General features: G+C 49.7%; 1 protein-coding gene across 1 annotated transcript; it reads right to left on the reverse strand.

Annotated features, from left to right (window-relative positions):
• Positions 1-534: 534 nt before the first annotated feature.
• Positions 535-5,974, reverse strand: LOC127296752 (uncharacterized protein At2g02148). Its single transcript, XM_051326961.2, has 8 exons — positions 5,672-5,974; positions 3,217-3,340; positions 2,766-3,104; positions 2,520-2,682; positions 1,745-1,865; positions 1,595-1,657; positions 1,211-1,474; positions 535-938 (listed from the first exon to the last, which is right to left on the reverse strand). The coding sequence occupies exons 1-8, from the start codon at positions 5,789-5,791 to the stop codon at positions 837-839; spliced, it is 1,296 nt and encodes a 431-aa protein (XP_051182921.1). The 5' UTR covers positions 5,792-5,974; the 3' UTR covers positions 535-836.
• Between the last annotated feature and the right edge of the window lie 11,333 nt (positions 5,975-17,307).

Here is a 17,307-nt window from a genome sequence, read left to right on the forward strand (position 1 = left end):
TCTTGTTGTAATCTCTTTAATCTTCCATTTAGGTATTCAAGACATGGTTGAAGTGTGTGTGGATTATTATAATTCATGTTATTTTGATTATCTTGTTCATATCTCTTTTATCAATATTCTTGATTAGTTCCCTTTCTTCTTTAAGGTATGGGGGAACCCTGGCCAAAGATGATTGAAATATGGTACATTATTCAATGGGAGTTATATTGACGTGATGATGTTCTTCGTGATGTTGAGCGTACATGGATTGCACAACACATGTTCTCTTCAGGGTATGTCAAAAGAGTGTAAGAATATTGCAACATTTCAAACACGCATATGCATTAAAAACTAGAAACAGTCCAACAATCTTTTTTTTTGTAAAGTACTTTCTCCTTGCCAAAATGTAGTGAATATAAGATTTTTCAAAAATAAATGATGCGAAGTTTGACCCAAGTACATAGAAAAAATTATGACCATTTAGAGTCATCGTGATGTGTATTTTCGTATGATATACATTTGGTATTGTAGATATAGACAATTTTCTCAATAAACTTAGTCAAAGTTGAATATGCACTATATTATAGCAAGGGGGAGTATATACACAATAGTTCGGAGTCGCTTACATCAGCTCTGCATTCATCCATGTCTGCGGCAAAAACCTACTTTGAAAGGAAGCAGGTGAGCTCAGGTTCAAACTCAAAGTACAACAATCAAAGTACGCATATTCTAAGTTTCTAACCAACCACTATCTAAAAGATTCAGCAATATCATGGCCGGCTCAAGTAATGCTGAGCTGAAAACCTCCATGCAACTGGGAGCCAACATAAAAGATCCCTAATTACGCATCAAACAAATTAGATCCCTAGCCTCTTGGTGCCACACTCTGAGCAGAACTTGGATGTTGCCCTTAGATATGGAGAGCCACACTCGTCACAAAACTTTGCAGGGCTGCTTGGCTGAAACACAAAATACGCCATCAGGGCAATGCATGCAATTAATAAATAGCAATAACCACTGTTTTTTATTCTTATAAAAAAGCAGTTGGTTGTAGAATGTAAGTGGTGTTTTTGTTCAGTTGTTTAAAAGGTCAAAGTACAGACTGGATGACATGAAACCACAACGCGTCCATGACAGAACTTGCTTTTGCTTCCCAAAACACGATGGAAGCTTTGATGCTACATTTCCTACACATAACTTGGCAAATTACTAAATGAAGAAGATCACTCACAAGAATATTCGCTCGCCCTCCAAGATGGCCATGTACTCCAGCTTGCATGGAAGCTACATGCGGAGATAAATAAGAGTGGTAATGCAGGGGGTTATCTGGCAGATTTGAGGCCGATGCGAGTGGATGAATCAGGGGGAACTGAGAACTGGTATGTTGGTTTTGCTGGATGGTGCCATGCTCTGTTTGATCAAGGAAGTGCAGGTACGGCTGACTTTCTATCTGCTCGGTGTGTTGCTTCGATGACGCCTGCTCTTGGTTTTGCATCTGGAAGAGGCAGGTAGGTGAACAACGGGCATCTTATTTTACAAACAAACTAGAATGGCAGGATAAGTCACTGTGAATTGGAGGTGTTGTCATTAGTCATGAACAGGGATGAAGAGTTACCTCAATTGGTGGACGAAATCCTGACGAACAAACCAGTGGAGAAGTCTCGTCCTCTGACAAAACCTAGGCAGATCGAAAGGAGTCAATCAAACACGTAATGAAATTGGTTTGGCTGCATCCTTAAATTCCAAGAATCTAGTATGCACTTACGGATGTGCCATCAATGTCATATGGTGGCAGCGGGGTACGCCTGTTCTTATGCCGAGGTGAGTAGAATTTGTAATCTCTTGATGAAATGGCCACTTCATTTCGCCCGGTCAATCTTTTGAACCTTCACATTAAAAAAAAAACACTTTGAAATAAATACATCACGGTTTTAGTAGTAAGAGAACATAAAGAAAGCTTTTGCCCGGAACTGTAATCAAGACAGCTAACGCAAGATCTGAATATATTAGCAAATTTCTGAAGTTTCGTATTTGGAATTTATCCTAGACTAGCCATCGGATAAAATATTGTTAATTTCTGGCAGTTACTTTCGGAGTAAACGATTTTGCTGATTGGTTCAGTCAAGCCTTATGGAGGCAGACATGTTCTGCATATGATCCATTACAAAGAAATACAAACAGCATAGGAGTCTGCGATTCAAAAATATGCATTAATTTAGCATATGAAAATGGTAACTTCATCAACGTCACTTACCTCAGCACACAGGGCATGGTCTATAAGAAATATTTGAAAGCAGCTTACCAATTTAAGTGCATATTTACTACAAGAAAAGAGTTTCCCAGAACTGGGTTTCTAGAAGAATAACTTGGCCAAATGGAACTATTTTTAAAACTTGTCCACCAACTGAATAACAGAAAGACAATCCAGATGAAAAGTTCAAATACAAGAATTTTCCTACACTGCCCCCCATACGGAACAAGTAAACAACCAATGCATGCATAAGGAGCAAGGAAACAAAGGGTAAATCAGAGAAAAATACCATTCTGCGTCCTCCATTCTCATATTACTAGGTCTCTCTATGATTACCAAACCATTGATTACTACAAAACGGACTCGCTTTTCTTCTTGTACCACAAGTTCAGGAAACCTTGTCCTTGTTGCATTGGAAGTAGCGAGCTCCCTCCTCCTGAAGCTACAATTCCCTGTACATCATAGGAGACTCGGATGAGAAGACAAAGGTCAAAGTCAGCGCAACAGAATACAAATTCATGTTTAGTAATCATACCTTTCTTGGGGAACTTTTGAGTCAGTTTCCTGTACAAGCCGCCGGCAGCTTCAAGAGCTACCCCTATAGTTTTCTCACGGGATCCAATCAAGGAAGCAAGACGTGCATTCACGTCCCCCACCAAAGTCTCATACAAGTTTGCTATATACATCAAGGGCAAAGCAAACCTTGGGTCACCTTCATATCGGGCCTCTTGTTGCTTTCTTTTGTTTAATTTATCGTTGCCCTGGAGAAATTCTAACACAGAGGGTTCTGCCACCTCAATAACATTCTCACAAATAAAATGGTCAACGATGATGTCGAGGAATCTAGACCGTGCCATTTCAATAGGTACAACATCTGTAATGAAGAAGGGAAATTGGTAGAGAGAAAGCACTGGAGTGAATAGCTGGCGCGCTAACAGCAAACAAAGAGAGGAGAACAGAACTGGATGAATCTAGAAGATATGTACCTTGTGGAATTAGGATATAAAAAGGACTAGAATTGCTGCTGCTGTTTTCAAGAGCCGAGTGTTCGTCGTCACCTCTGACACCATGGAGGCTTAAAGAGCTGCTGTACGATCCAGGCATGCAATCCTATCACAGATAAAGCAACAGCTGATACTCAATAGTGTGAAATTGATGTGATAGTGTGGTTTGCTAGATAGTACATGCTATTCTGGACAAGTCAAAGGAAACACATCCCATTTTTTGCTAATTGAAGTAAATGGTCCACCATGTGATTGCACCAAGAAATAGATAGGAGTATTTTTTTTTTATTCCACGAAGTGTAAGCAAATTTCGAGCCAATGAAATTCCGTACTAGTCACGCATTTAACATTGCATCCTACTTTCATCGGAACAAGTAATAAAAACGGCAAATCCTGATGACAGGAGCTCTATAGAAGGAACTTGTAGCGCCACAGCCAGCACCATCTGTCGGATCAAATACCGACAAAATACGCCCAAGCAAGCATTAATGTGGTGCAACCAAAGCTTTACATTGTGAATAAATAATGCAAATTTCACCCTTCCTAATCGAGCTACCGGCTGCGATTTGCCCTAGTCACAAACAGGATCCCACCAGATCACCTCTGACACCATGGAGGCTTAAAGAGCTGCTGTACGATCCAGGCATGCAATCCTATCACAGATAAAGCAACAGCTGATACTCAATAGTGTGAAATTGATGTGATAGTGTGGTTTGCTAGATAGTACATGCTATTCTGGACAAGTCAAAGGAAACACATCCCATTTTTTGCTAATTGAAGTAAATGGTCCACCATGTGATTGCACCAAGAAATAGATAGGAGTATTTTTTTTTTATTCCACGAAGTGTAAGCAAATTTCGAGCCAATGAAATTCCGTACTAGTCACGCATTTAACATTGCATCCTACTTTCATCGGAACAAGTAATAAAAACGGCAAATCCTGATGACAGGAGCTCTATAGAAGGAACTTGTAGCGCCACAGCCAGCACCATCTGTCGGATCAAATACCGACAAAACACGCCCAAGCAAGCATTAATGTGGTGCAACCAAAGCTTTACACTGTGAATAAATAATGCAAATTTCGCCCTTCCTAATCGAGCTACCGGCTGCGATTTGCCCTAGTCACAAACAGGATCCCACCGGATCACCTCTGACACCGTGGAGGCTTAAAGAGCTGATGCACGATCCAGGCATGCAATCCTATCACGGATAAAGCAACAGCTGATACTCAATAGTGTGAAATTGATGTGATAGTGTGGTTTGCTAGATAGTACATGCTATTCTGGACAAGTCAAAGGAAACACATCCCATTTTTTGCTAATTGAAGTAAATGGTCCACCATGTGATTGCACCAAGAAATAGATAGGAGTATTTTTTTTATTCCACGAAGCGTAAGCAAATTTCGAGCCAAAGAAATTCCGTACTAGTCACGCATCAAACATTTCATCCTACTTGCATCGGAACAAGTAATAAAAACGGCAAATCCTGATGAAAGGAGCTCTATAGAAGGAACTTGTAGCGCCACAGCCAGCACCATCTGTCGGATCAAATACCGACAAAACACGCCCAAGCAAGCATTAATGTGGTGCAACCAAAGCTTCACATTGTGAATAAATAATGCAAATTTCGCCCTTCCTAATCGAGCTACCGGCTGCGATTTGCCCTAGTCACAAACAGGATCCCACCGGATCACCTCTGACACCATGGAGGCTTAAAGAGCTGATGCACGATCCAGGCATGCAATCCTATCACGGATAAAGCAACAGCTGATACTCAATAGTGTGAAATTGATGTGATAGTTTGGTTTGCTAGATAGTACATGCAATTCTGGAATCTGGACAAGTCAAAGGAAACACATCCCATTTTTTTGCTAATTGAAGTAAATGGTCTACCATGTGATTGTGCCAAGAAATAGATAGGAGTGGTTTTATTCCACGAAGCGTAAGCAAATTTCGAGCCAAAGAAATTCCGTACTAGTCACGCATTTAACATTTCATCCTACTTGCATCGGAACAAGTAATAAAAACGGCAAATCCTGATGAAAGGAGCTCTATAGAAGGAACTTGAAGCGCCACAGCCAGCACCAGCTGTCCGATCAAATACCGACAAAACGCGCCCAAGCAAGCGTTAATGCGGCGCAACCAAAGCTTTACATTGTGAATTAGTAATGCAAATTTCGTCCTTCCTAATCGGGCTACCGGCTGCGATCTGCCATAGTCACAACTCACAAATAGGATCCCACCGGATCAGAGCTTGCTCTGCTTCAGTCCGACAGTCCCCCGTTGCACAAGCAGAGTTCACCCCCCTCACTGCGGCAGCATCTGCAGTATGAATTAGGTAACCAGTCTGCTGCGGACCGCACCTGCTTGCCCCCACGAATTGGAACAAGCTAGCTAATCATCCATGAGCGTAAGCAGTTTGTGCAGATTTACCATACCACAGAGTTGGAGTCGCCGCCGCCGACGAGGCTGTCCTCCTCTGTGGCCTCGGGGTCCACGTCGCCCTCGCCCAGGAAGGCCACCTCTGCGGAGTAGGGCGGCACGCTGGGGGCCCGCATCGGTGGCCGCCGGCCGAAACCCTAGCGGCGTTCAGAGCCTGAAGCCCAGCAGCAGCATGGCGACGGGAGGTGGTTTTGCCCTAAAGGAAGATCATTTTTATGGTATTCCCCTTTGGAACGGAGCGGGCGGCCGTCGGCAGCCGGCGGATTTGCTTCCTCTTGGACGGGAACCTGTTAACTGGCAGTCTGTCAGTACTAAGGGCATGCTCAATAGTTTAGACAGCCATCGACTGTAGCATCCATCCATGTCACCTATAGACAGGGTAGAGAAGTTGTACCTTTGTTTATCGACACCCTATGGTACAACGGGGAAACAACTGTCTATAGCCAGTGATATTTACGCCTATAGACTGTCTGCCGAGTTGTAGACGACCAGGTTCTCTCTCCTTGTTTTCTCACGTCCACCTCAGCCAAAATCTTGCGTGGAAGTCCTTACAGATAGCTGATGCGTGGCATGTACATTGGTTTAGACGAATGCTGTCTGTAATACTGCTCCATGTCATCTATAGACAATAATACAGACAGTGTATACAATAGTTTGTCTGTAAGTTATCTATTTTTAGTCATAGCTATATGTGAGTATAAGTTATAGACATCCTTCATACAACAGCAAAAATGGTGTCTGTAAGCTGTCTGTAAGAAGCCTACAGATCGTCGTAACTTTCTGACGACCTCCTTCTCTCTCCTCATTCTCTTTCCTCCACATCACCAAAATCACCTATAACTACCTCTTACAGACAGCTGAGTCATCACCATTGTACATGCCCTAAGAGCATCTCCAGTCGCGTCCCCCAAAGCGTCCCCCAAAGGGATTTGGGGCGCGCCGGACAAAAAAAGCGTTCCAGTCGCGTCCCCCAAAGTCCATTTTTGTCCGGCGCGGCCCGATACGGTGTCCGGCGCCCCGAGCCCGTCCCCGTCCCACAGGGGACGCTCCGGGGACGCCAGACACAACGAAAAGCGAGGCCAACCGACGCGGGGCCGACCCGTCAGCGGCACGGAAGGCTAAAACCCCGTCGCCTACCTTTGGTCAAGCGACGTTAATGGCGTCCCTGTTTTCCTGTGCGACGCAGGACGCGTCTCGTCGTGCATGGCCGCGTGGCCGTCCGCGCCGGAGTTATTGCGTGCAACCACCGCCGCCGCCGCCGTTTTAAGACGCCCGCTGATTATCGCCGCTCATAATCCTTCTCGTCGCCGCCGCCTCCCCTCCCGCATCCTCTCCTCGCCGCTCAAAAATGTCGAGCTCGTCCTCCCGCAAGATCGCCGCGGCGAACGGCCGGACGCGGCAGCCTCACCGTGGCGGAGGCGTGGGCGCCGTACCACGCCGGTATCCGATCCGCCGGACATGCGGCTGCCAAGGCCGGCGGCTGGAAGATGGCCGTGAACGGCATTGGCGTTCCGCCGCCGCCGAAGCCGAAGACGGACCAATGGAGGGACGCCATCAAGGCCCGTCGGGCTCAACTCACCGCCGAGGAGCGGGCGGATCCGACATGGGCGGCCAAGGACAACGACGACTGGTGGGTCGCGTACTTCAAGGCCAAGTACGACGTCGAGATGCACAGCACCACCGGCCTCATCGGCGGGCCCAACACCGGAACAGGGAAGGCCGCGCCCGTTCGGGGCGTTCCGGGCGCACCCTCGAGAACGACATCCGCGGCCTCCGCAACGGCGCTCCAAGGCTGGAAATGCCGTCGTCGCCGCCGCCGTCTCCTCAATGGCAGCCGAGGAGGACGACGTACTCGTCCTCCTCGCACTCTTCTTCCTCGGGACCGGCGCGATCGACGCCGTCCTCGTCGTACCGGTCGGCGCCCTACACCGTCCCCAAACGGGAGGTCAAGGAGGAGCCGGCGACGCCCGTCAACACGAGGCGTGGCGGTAGCGGCAGCGGCGGCGGCAACAAGGGAGGCGCGGCGGCGCCCTCCTCATCCCGGCCGGAGGTGAAGGAGGAGCCGGAGGAAGCGTCGCAGCGGCGCTGCCGGCGGAGTACGAGCGGCAGCAGCGGCTCATCGCCAGCAGCGACGACCCCGAGGACTGCCCAGGGCTGCGGGCGGCGTTCTTGGCGTCCATGGACGACAAGGACGCCTGGAGGGGCGACCTGGACGCGGCGATCGCCATGTCCATCCGCGACTCCGGCAAGCCGCTGGTGGACCTCACCGACGACGGCGAGGCAGGACCAAGCGGCTTGGTGAAGGACGAGCCCGTGGACGAGCCCGTCGACGAGCGCGTCAAGCAGGAGGTCGTCACCGACGAGATGTACAACTTCCAGCAGTACTACGACGCCTCCGGCCGCCGCAAGTGGTTCTAGATTAGGTTTAGTTTTAAAGTTAGTCAAATTTCGTTCGAATCTATGTAAGTTTGGACGAATCTAATCGAATCTAGTTAAGTTTAAAATTTGCGAAATTTTGTTTGGGGGACGCGACTGGGGAGCGACGTCCCCCAAACGCGGCACGAACGAAACACGTCCCCCAAACGCTCAATCCGGCGCGGTTTGGGGGACGGTTTGGGGGACGCGACTGGAGATGCTCTAAGAGCATCTCCAGCCGCGTCTCCAAAGTGTCCCCCAAAAAGATTTAGGACGTGCCGGACCCGTTTCAGCCGCGTCCCCCAAAGCCCATTTTTGTCCGGCGCGCCCCGATACGGTGTCCGGCGCCCCAAGCCCGTCCCCGTCCCACAGGGGACGCTCCGGGCACGCCGGTGTTGCGGTCAGAAACCCACCGGCGAGCAGCGACGGGCAACACAGTAGAGCCGGGAGGCTCCCAGGACTGCGGCTGGCCCTGGTCCCTCCGAGCGACGGCCCGCAAAGACTCGGCACGCACGTCCGATGCTGGTGCAAGGGCGTGCCACCTGACCTATACCCGGTCGGGGAAGGTGATGGAGATGCCTCGCTTAGTTTCCTGCATGGCATACACGTAAACATTAAATACGAGCCTCGATCGGCTCTCAGGTTGTCCTGTGAATCGGCTCAAAGAGCCGATCCACCCATGATTCGCATGAGGTGCACGAATATATGGTGGTCCTGCTTGATCAATATAAAGCTAAAACGATCTACTACGATTTAGGGTTTTCACCACATAATCGGAACGTCCTACTCGTGATTGAGCCTGGCGGCCACGCACGGTGATCGTAAACCGTCCCTAGACAAGGCCTAAAAACCAACACGAGGTTGATCCCCGGAACATCCTGTCTAGGGCTAGCAAACTACACCCTACGCGCCACTGGATCCTTCAATCCGTTTGTAAGGCCTAACTATGCAGATATTAAACTAATCCTTGAAGAACAAGGAGCAATCATAACGGATCGGATCTACTAAATAATGATCAAGCGGGGTGCCGCCCCTACACCTAAGATAGGTGTAAGGGCGGCTAGATGTCTCAGGGTTGCACGACGACAGCATATAATACGATGAACAATGCTAACCCTAACACATCTAAGATAACTACGTTGCTCGCCATCAAAAAGGCTTCAGTACGAGCAACGCATGAACAGCGAATAAGCTTGTACTGCCTAGATCGCAAGATGCGATCTAGGCAGCATGATACTTACCCGGAAGAAACCCTCGAGACAAGGGAGTTGGCGATGCGCCTAGATTGGTTTGTGGTGAACGTGATTGTTGTTTATTTCATAAACCCTAGATACATATTTATAGTCCGTAGACTTTCTAACGTGGGAATAATCCCAACCGTGCACGAGCCAAACTCTAACTAACCGACACGTATCCTACTATATTACAGATACACGGGCAAACTAGCCCAAACTTTGCATATAAGGCCGATTCACGTATGTTCTTCCATGTATATTCTTCAAGCCCATCTTGATCGCGGCCCACCTCTGATTCGGTCAAATTCTGGTGATAACACGTGCCCCCCTGGTTTTGGAATTGATAATTCCAAAATCACTCTGCTTTCCTCCGTCGGGTCATGTCGTGGCAGAACCGTCGCAGTATCCATCATCATGATGCCCTGCCTTCCCAACTTCTCCGCGTGACCTGGCAAAAACTTTCTTGTTGGGCACCACTTCCTCGGAAACCGCTGTGGCATTAAATCTCCACTATACCCCCTTTATTTAACCGTGCCGAACGGCTCGCCACTTCATCCCCTTGCTCTGCTCCGGCCATCGGCACCTAAAAAACCCTCTTTCTCTGTAGCAATGTCTTCCTCTTCCTCCATCTCCTCAGGCCTCTCTCTCCAATCTTCCTCTTCGAGCGAGCAGGAGTGGAACTTTGATCCCGTGCCAGATGGCCCACCCGAAGCACTCGTTGGGTCAGATGGTGACTTACCTCTGACCGATGGGGAGGACGACCTCGAGTTCCTCATCGAAGGAGAACTGAAGAGCGAGAGCGAAGACGACCTCTATTCCTGGGCGAACTCCACCTCCTCCGACGAGGAGGAGGAGGAAGAAGAAGAAGCAGAGGAAGAAGAGGAAGAGGAGGAGGATGATTCCTCCTCCTCCGCTGGGTATCCGCCGGCGAAGCGCTTCCGCGCTTGGGCGGACAGCGAGGATGATGATGATGACGAGGAAGAAGAGGCTCCGGCTGAGGGCTGGGGCAGCAGCGACGAGGAACTCTCTGGAAGCAGCGCCGACGGCAGCTACAATGGCGACGATGAGGACAGCGACGACCCCTAGAACAGGGCCAATTAGCGTAGGACTAGTAGTAGCAGTGCACTAGGCATCGGATCCCCCTTTTGAGAGCCATCGGCTCTTTCTTGTAAAGCCGCTCCTTTGAATCAATAAGAATTGTTCTTCCAATTTGACTCTCAATTAATCCAATTTCAAGCCTTCCGTTTGCCGCACCAAGACCGATAGCAACGTATCAGACTTTTCGCCTCAGACGCCCGTGAAGCCAAACTCAGATACCAATTAGACCGTCAGTCAAGCACTTCTCAAATTCAGACTGTAATTTGATATCTGACCATAATACTTTGCAATCCTATAGCCGATGGCTGTTCATCGGCTGTTTTGAGAATCCAGTCTCCTTCATCTTCTTGCAGCAACAAGACGGTCCAAACCCTGTAGATGACGATGGCTTCCCTTTCAGGCTCCTTTCCACAGCTCTAGTAGTCTTCTTCTGCAACAACTCACCGCTTTCGAAGAAGGTTATGATGCAGGGTCAGCCGATGCAACTCTAATCGGCTCCCAAAAATAGAGTGTCTACCAAATCAGCTACCCCCCGAGCCTCAGTTAAGGTGAGAACAGTGGCGAGGATACACAGTTCAGTCCAAGGGCCTTGAACTCAGGCAATTGAGACAGCCACTATGCAGAGGTCCTAGTCATTCCTACGAGCGTAGCTGAGAAAGTGGCCAACTTAGCCAGGCCGACGGTAGATACACCGGAGCCGATCACCTTTTCTTCCTTTGAAAGCCGATATTGCAGACGAAACACCGACAGCCTAATGAGTAAGCCGATATTGCAGACGAAACACCGGAGGTTGGCCTTGAGGCTGAGCTGAAAACCGACCTGGTCGAAATCCGTGTCTTGAACACGCAGCTGGTAGATCTTGTGTAATTGTACTAGAGTCGATGGCCGTGCATCGGCTTTGTTTCTTAGCTCTAAAGTCGATGTCCGTGCATCGGCTGTATACCCATGAGAAATTTTTTTTTTACTGGCCGATTTTTCTATCGGCCCCCAATATTTCACTGCACACATCTGCACATGTTCGTCTGACTAAGTGCCCCCCGAGCCGAATCTGCCAGGTAACTGCGGATATCGGCTCTGTAGTAGTCAAGGCACTGTATTTGAACGTCGGCTCCAGTAGGACCAATGCTGATTTTTTAGCTCATCAGCCGACGTAAAACCGCTGCCCATTAGATCGACGTTGAACACAGGCAGAATGTGTGGTGAGGATAATTTTGGCCGATTGCTGGAATCGGCCTCCACGTTGATCGGAGCGCTCAATGAAGGTTTTGCAATGTTCCTGCATAGATCTTTGGGGGCCGATCCCAAGGATCGGCCTCGCCACGTTTGTCCATAGGTTTGTTCTTGCTATACGGTCAGGCCGGTGGATAAGACCAGCCTAACCCCATCCTTTGTCACGTCGATGCGCTCGCAGTCGTCCAAATTGATGCCTGAGAGTGGCTCTTGGCCTGCTGTCTCCCAAGCGTTCATGCCAGCCGTTGAAATCTCGGCTGAGTCATCTGCATGGACGACCTCTACCTCATCTCCATCCCACTGTATTACGCATTGGTGCATCGTGGATGGAATGCAACAGTTGGCGTGGATCCAATCTCTTCCCAGCAGGACAGCATAGGTGCTCTTGCTATCGACAATAAAGAACGTCGTAGGGATGGTTTTCCTTCCTACGGTCATATCCACGTTCAGAACACCTTGTGCGTCAGACGCTTGGCCGTTGAAATCGCTCAGCGTCACGTTGGTCTTGATCAGATCCGAGCTAGAGCGTCCCAACCGACGTAGCATGGAGTATGGCATAATGTTGACTGCCGCTCCGGTGTCCACCCGGCATCTTGTTGACAGCTGCCCATTGATATAACCTCGCAAGTACAGGGCCTTCAGATGTCTGTAGCTTCTTTCTCGTGGCTTCTCAAAGATAACCGGCCGTGGGCCGCAGTCAAGTTGTGCCACGGGTGCCTCGTCTAATCCTGGAGCACTAAACTCCGTCGGAAGGATGAACACCATGTTTGTGCCAGCCGATGTTTCATCATCGGCTTTCCTTTGCTTGGGGCGCCACTCCATTTTTTGTGGTCGACCCTCTTCATCCAGGGTTCGCTGAATTTTCGCGGCCAGATCAGGCCGCGCCTTCCTTAGCGTGTGCAGGTATAACCTTTCGGCTTCCTCCAAGACACGCAGTCGCTGAACCCTACGCTTTTGGGAACGGCTGAGTCCATCAGGGCACCACCTTGGCCGGTGGTACCTGTCTTCTTCTTCTTCATCATCGTCTTCCAAATCCTCGAGATCTTCCACCCGAGGGGACTCAGCGTGCTTGTTCCGAGGTGGGAGAGGCCCTAGACGTTTGAACACGGACACGTTAGCTGCATCCTTCCTCTTCTGTCTACATTCTGGGCAGTTGCCGATTGTAGGCAATCGGCTCATTCCTGAATCCCAGCAGTGTCTGAAGAAGGGGCAGTCCCAGTGCCTATCCTCGTCGTCTTGCTCTCTTAACCTTTCCTTGGCGTGGCGCTCATATCTCTCCTCGTCGCGATCATGCCGACGACGTCTCCTGGCGTCCCTAGCCAGACGATCTCTTTCATCATCGTCGTTGGGTCGTCGGCGTTGGTCATATTGACTCACATACTTGTTGAGGAGGTGATCAGAGAGAGGTCGCTGATATCTCACGTTCCTCACTTCTCCCTCTGTGATGTAGCGCTTGCCATCGTGACGGAGCCGATCGCGTGGAACGGCTTCCTCTGTGTCCTTGCTACGAGAGCAGTTGCCCTCGTCTCCGTCCTTACCAGAGTGGTGTCCAGGTCCTACCATGTTGATGTTGAACGAGAATCTTGGCTGGCACCCTCCAGGGTAAGTGCACTCCACCATGTTAATGGTGGGGAAGGGGTGAGTGTCGACTTTCATGGCGTACTGGTTGAAAATTAGACGTCCTTGTTCTATCGCCATTTGGATCTGCTGACGCCACACCCTGCAGTCGTTGGTGGTATGGGAGAACGAGTTATGCCATTTGCAGTATGGCTTTCCGTTCAGCTCCTGTACCGTGGGGATTTTGAGGCCTTCGGGTATCTTCAGCTGCTTCTCCTTGAGTAAGAGGTCGAAGATTTGCTCAGTTTTAGTTACGTCAAAATCAAACCCTCTGGGCGGACCTGGTGGCTTAACCCATTTGCAGGGCACGGGGGTTGCCCCCCGAGTCCATTCAGCCACTGCTACCTCTTGATCTCCCGCAGAGCCTTCGTCTTCATCCGCCTCAACCAGGACTACCGCACGCTTGAATTTGTCCTGGTACAAGTCTGGGTGGCGCTGTTCATATAACGACAGTTTCTGAACCATGTGCGCCAGTGAAGGGTAGTCTGCTTGGGAGGCCATATCCTTGATTGGTGATGCAAGGCCCACCACTGCCAACTCGATCGCTTCTTTTTCGCCACACGAGCCGAATAACATCGGTTCCTAACAGCTTCTGAAGCGCTGGACGTATTCTGCCACGCTTTCTCACGCTTCGACGTACTTGTGCTAGATCGGCAATGCCGGCCTCGGAAGCCTACGAGTGATACCGCATGTGGAACTGCTCTTCCAATCGCTGCTTCCACGTCCGGATTGAGTCCGGTGGCAGCGATGTGTTCCACCCGAAAGCCGGTCTGTGAGGGACTGTGCGAAGAACCTCACACGCAGCTCATCTCGTCGCCGAGATCGTGCCAGTTGTGCCAAATATCGGCTCACATGCTCGATGGAGCTGGAACCATCTGATCCATTAAACTTGGAGAAATCAGGGAGCCGATATTTGGGTGGTAGCGGGATCAACTCGTACTCGTTGGGGTACGGCTTGGAATAGCCGATTGTCCTCCTTTTCGGCACCATGCCGAACTGGTCTCTCAGGATGGTACTGATCTGATCCGCGGTGCTGGCTGCAGGAGTCGAACTCTGAAGATTCGCCGGAGTGGCATACTTAGCCAGCCATGCTTGCTTTTCCAGCTACGAGCCAAGCTGCAGGAGCTGAGCTCGGAGGTTTGTCGGAGTGGCATACTTAGCTAGCCACGTCTCGCTTCTCAAGATCTGTTCCCGAAGTTCCTCCTGTTGTTCGAGAGGTCCCTGTTGCGATCTGGTTTGTGAGTGCCCGATTCTGCGATGCGGCACGTATGTGCACGTGTACCCGTGAGGGGTCTCCTTCGGCGCCTCATGCAAGAACTGGTAGTCACTAGGGTCACCACCGATCTTGTAGACGACGTATGCCGGTGAACTCGGCACTTCTGGTGCTGCCAATGCGAATGGCAGCGGTGGACGGGACTGGAGTGGCATCTCTCCTTGGTAAGTCCCAAGAGCTGGTCCTGACGGAGAGTACTGATGCCTCATGATTTCCTGGATCACCCGCAGAGCGACACGCTCCAAAGTGTTCACCAGGCTCTCAGAATGGCGGTGTAGCGAATGAGCTACCATGAAGTTAACCTCCTGACGCAGGGGACCTGGTGCGTTCTTCGACGGGCGGACAGGTCCACCCCATCGAGCGCGCCTTCAGGTGAGAACCCTTTCCACCGGATACCGTGTGAGCGGGTTCTGTGAAAAGAGCCGATGAGGTCGGCTTCGAGGATCGCTTTGACCTCGTCATACTTCTTCTTGAGCTCCTCGGTCAGATCCTCGTACGTGACTGGGGTGCCGTCCGCCATCTCAGATGTAGATGGCGATGCGGTTGATGTCGAAGACTGTCCTACCGGGCGTGCCAGAATGTGTTGCGGTCAGAAAAACCCACCGGCGAGCAGCGACGGGCAACACAGTAGAGCCGGGAGGCTCCCAGGACTGCGGCTGGCCCTGGTCCCTCCGAGCGGCGGCCCGCAAAGACTCGGCACGCACGTCCGATGCTGGTGCAAGGGCGTGCCACCTGACCTATACCTGGTCAGGAAGGTGATGGAGATGCCTCGCTTAGTTTTTCTGCATGGCATACACGTAAACATTAAATACGAGCCTCGATCGGCTCTCAGGTTGTCCTGTGAATCGGCTCAAAGAGCCGATCCACCCATGATTCGCACGAGGTGCACGAATATATGGTGATCCTGCTTGATCAATATAAAGCTAAAACGATCTACTACGATTTAGGGTTTTCACCACATAATCGGAACGTCCTACTCGTGATTGAGCCTGGCGGCCACGCACGGTGATCGTAAACCGTCCCTAGACAAGGCCTAAAAACCAACACGAGGTTGATCCCCGGAACATCCTGTCTAGGGCTAGCAAACTACACCCTACGCGCCACTGGATCCTTCAATCCGTTTATAAGGCCTAACTATGCAGATATTAAACTAATCCTTGAAGAACAAGGAGCAATCATAACGGATCGGATCTACTAAATAATGATCAAGCGGGGTGCCGCCCCTACACCTAAGATAGGTGTAAGGGCGGCTAGATGTCTCAGGGTTGCATGACGACAACATATAATACGATGAACAATGCTAACCCTAACACATCTAAGATAACTACGTTGCTCGCCATCAAAAAGGCTTCAGTACGAGCAACTCATGAACAGCGAATAAGCTTGTACTGCCTAGATCGCAAGATGCGATCTAGGCAGCATGATACTTACCCGGAAGAAACCCTCGAGACAAGGGAGTTGGCGATGCGCCTAGATTGGTTTGTGGTGAACGTGATTGTTGTTTATTTCATAAACCCTAGATACATATTTATAGTCCGTAGACTTTCTAACGTGGGAATAATCCCAACCGTGCACGAGCCAAACTCTAACTAACCGACACGTATCCTACTATATTACAGATACACGGGCAAACTAGCCCAAACTTTGCATATAAGGCCGATTCACGTATGTTCTTCCATGTATATTCTTCAAGCCCATCTTGATCGCGGCCCACCTCTGATTCGGTCAAATTCTGGTGATAACAGCCGGACACAACGAAAAGCGAGGCGGGGACTGGCGGGGCCGACCTGTCAGCGGCATAGTTAATTTTAACCTAACCGTCGCCTACCTCGCGACGGAAGTTATTCGCGCGCAGTGACACACGGCGACATCTTTGCCTTAATGGCGACGGAGGGGCAGGCGAGACGTCTCGTCGGTGTTGCGCAGCCTCCACGCGTCGCCGGCGTTCGCACGCCACCGCCCGTTCCCGCGCTTTCTTCCCGCCTCTTCTCGTCTGTTCCCGCGCTTTCTTCCCGACGCCGTCGTCTATAAAAGGTCTTGATGTCTACGCACGCTTATATTCCTGTAGACAGTGTTGGGCCTCCAAGAGCAGAGGTTTGTAGAACAGCAGCAAGTTTCCCTTAAGTGAATCACCCAAGGTTTATCGAACTCAGGGAGGTAGAGGTCAAAGATATCCCTCTCAAGCAACCCTGCAATTATGATACAAGAAGTCTCTTGTGTCCCCAACACACCTAATACATTTGTCAGATGTATAGGTGCACTAGTTCGGCGAAGAGATAGTAAGATGCAAGTGATATGGATGATTGTAAGTAGTAATTGCAATCTTAAATAAAGATGGCAGCAAGCAAACATGTAACAGAACTTGTTGGAAACGGTGTCTCAATGCTTAGAAACAAGGCCTAGGGATCCTACTTTCACTAGTGGACACTCTCAACAATGATCACATAATAACACTACTCTACACTCTCTTGTTGGATAACAAACACCATTCATTGTGTAGGGCTACAAAAGCACACCTCAAGCCGGAGTAAACAAGCTCCACAACTTCCGGAGTTCATATTAAAGTAACCTCTAAAGTGCATAATAGACCGTTGCAATTTAGACCGAGTACTAACATAGCATACACAGTGTCAACAATAGCTATGAAAGAGGGAATAGATCGCATCAATACTATCATAGTAATAGTTAACTTCATAATCTACAAGAGATTACAATCATAACCTACGCCAAGTACTACATGATGCACACACTGTCAACATTACAT

Source organism: Lolium perenne, chromosome 1, assembly GCF_019359855.2.
Source record: "Lolium perenne isolate Kyuss_39 chromosome 1, Kyuss_2.0, whole genome shotgun sequence".
In the NCBI taxonomy this organism is placed as follows: Eukaryota; Viridiplantae; Streptophyta; class Magnoliopsida; order Poales; family Poaceae; genus Lolium; species Lolium perenne.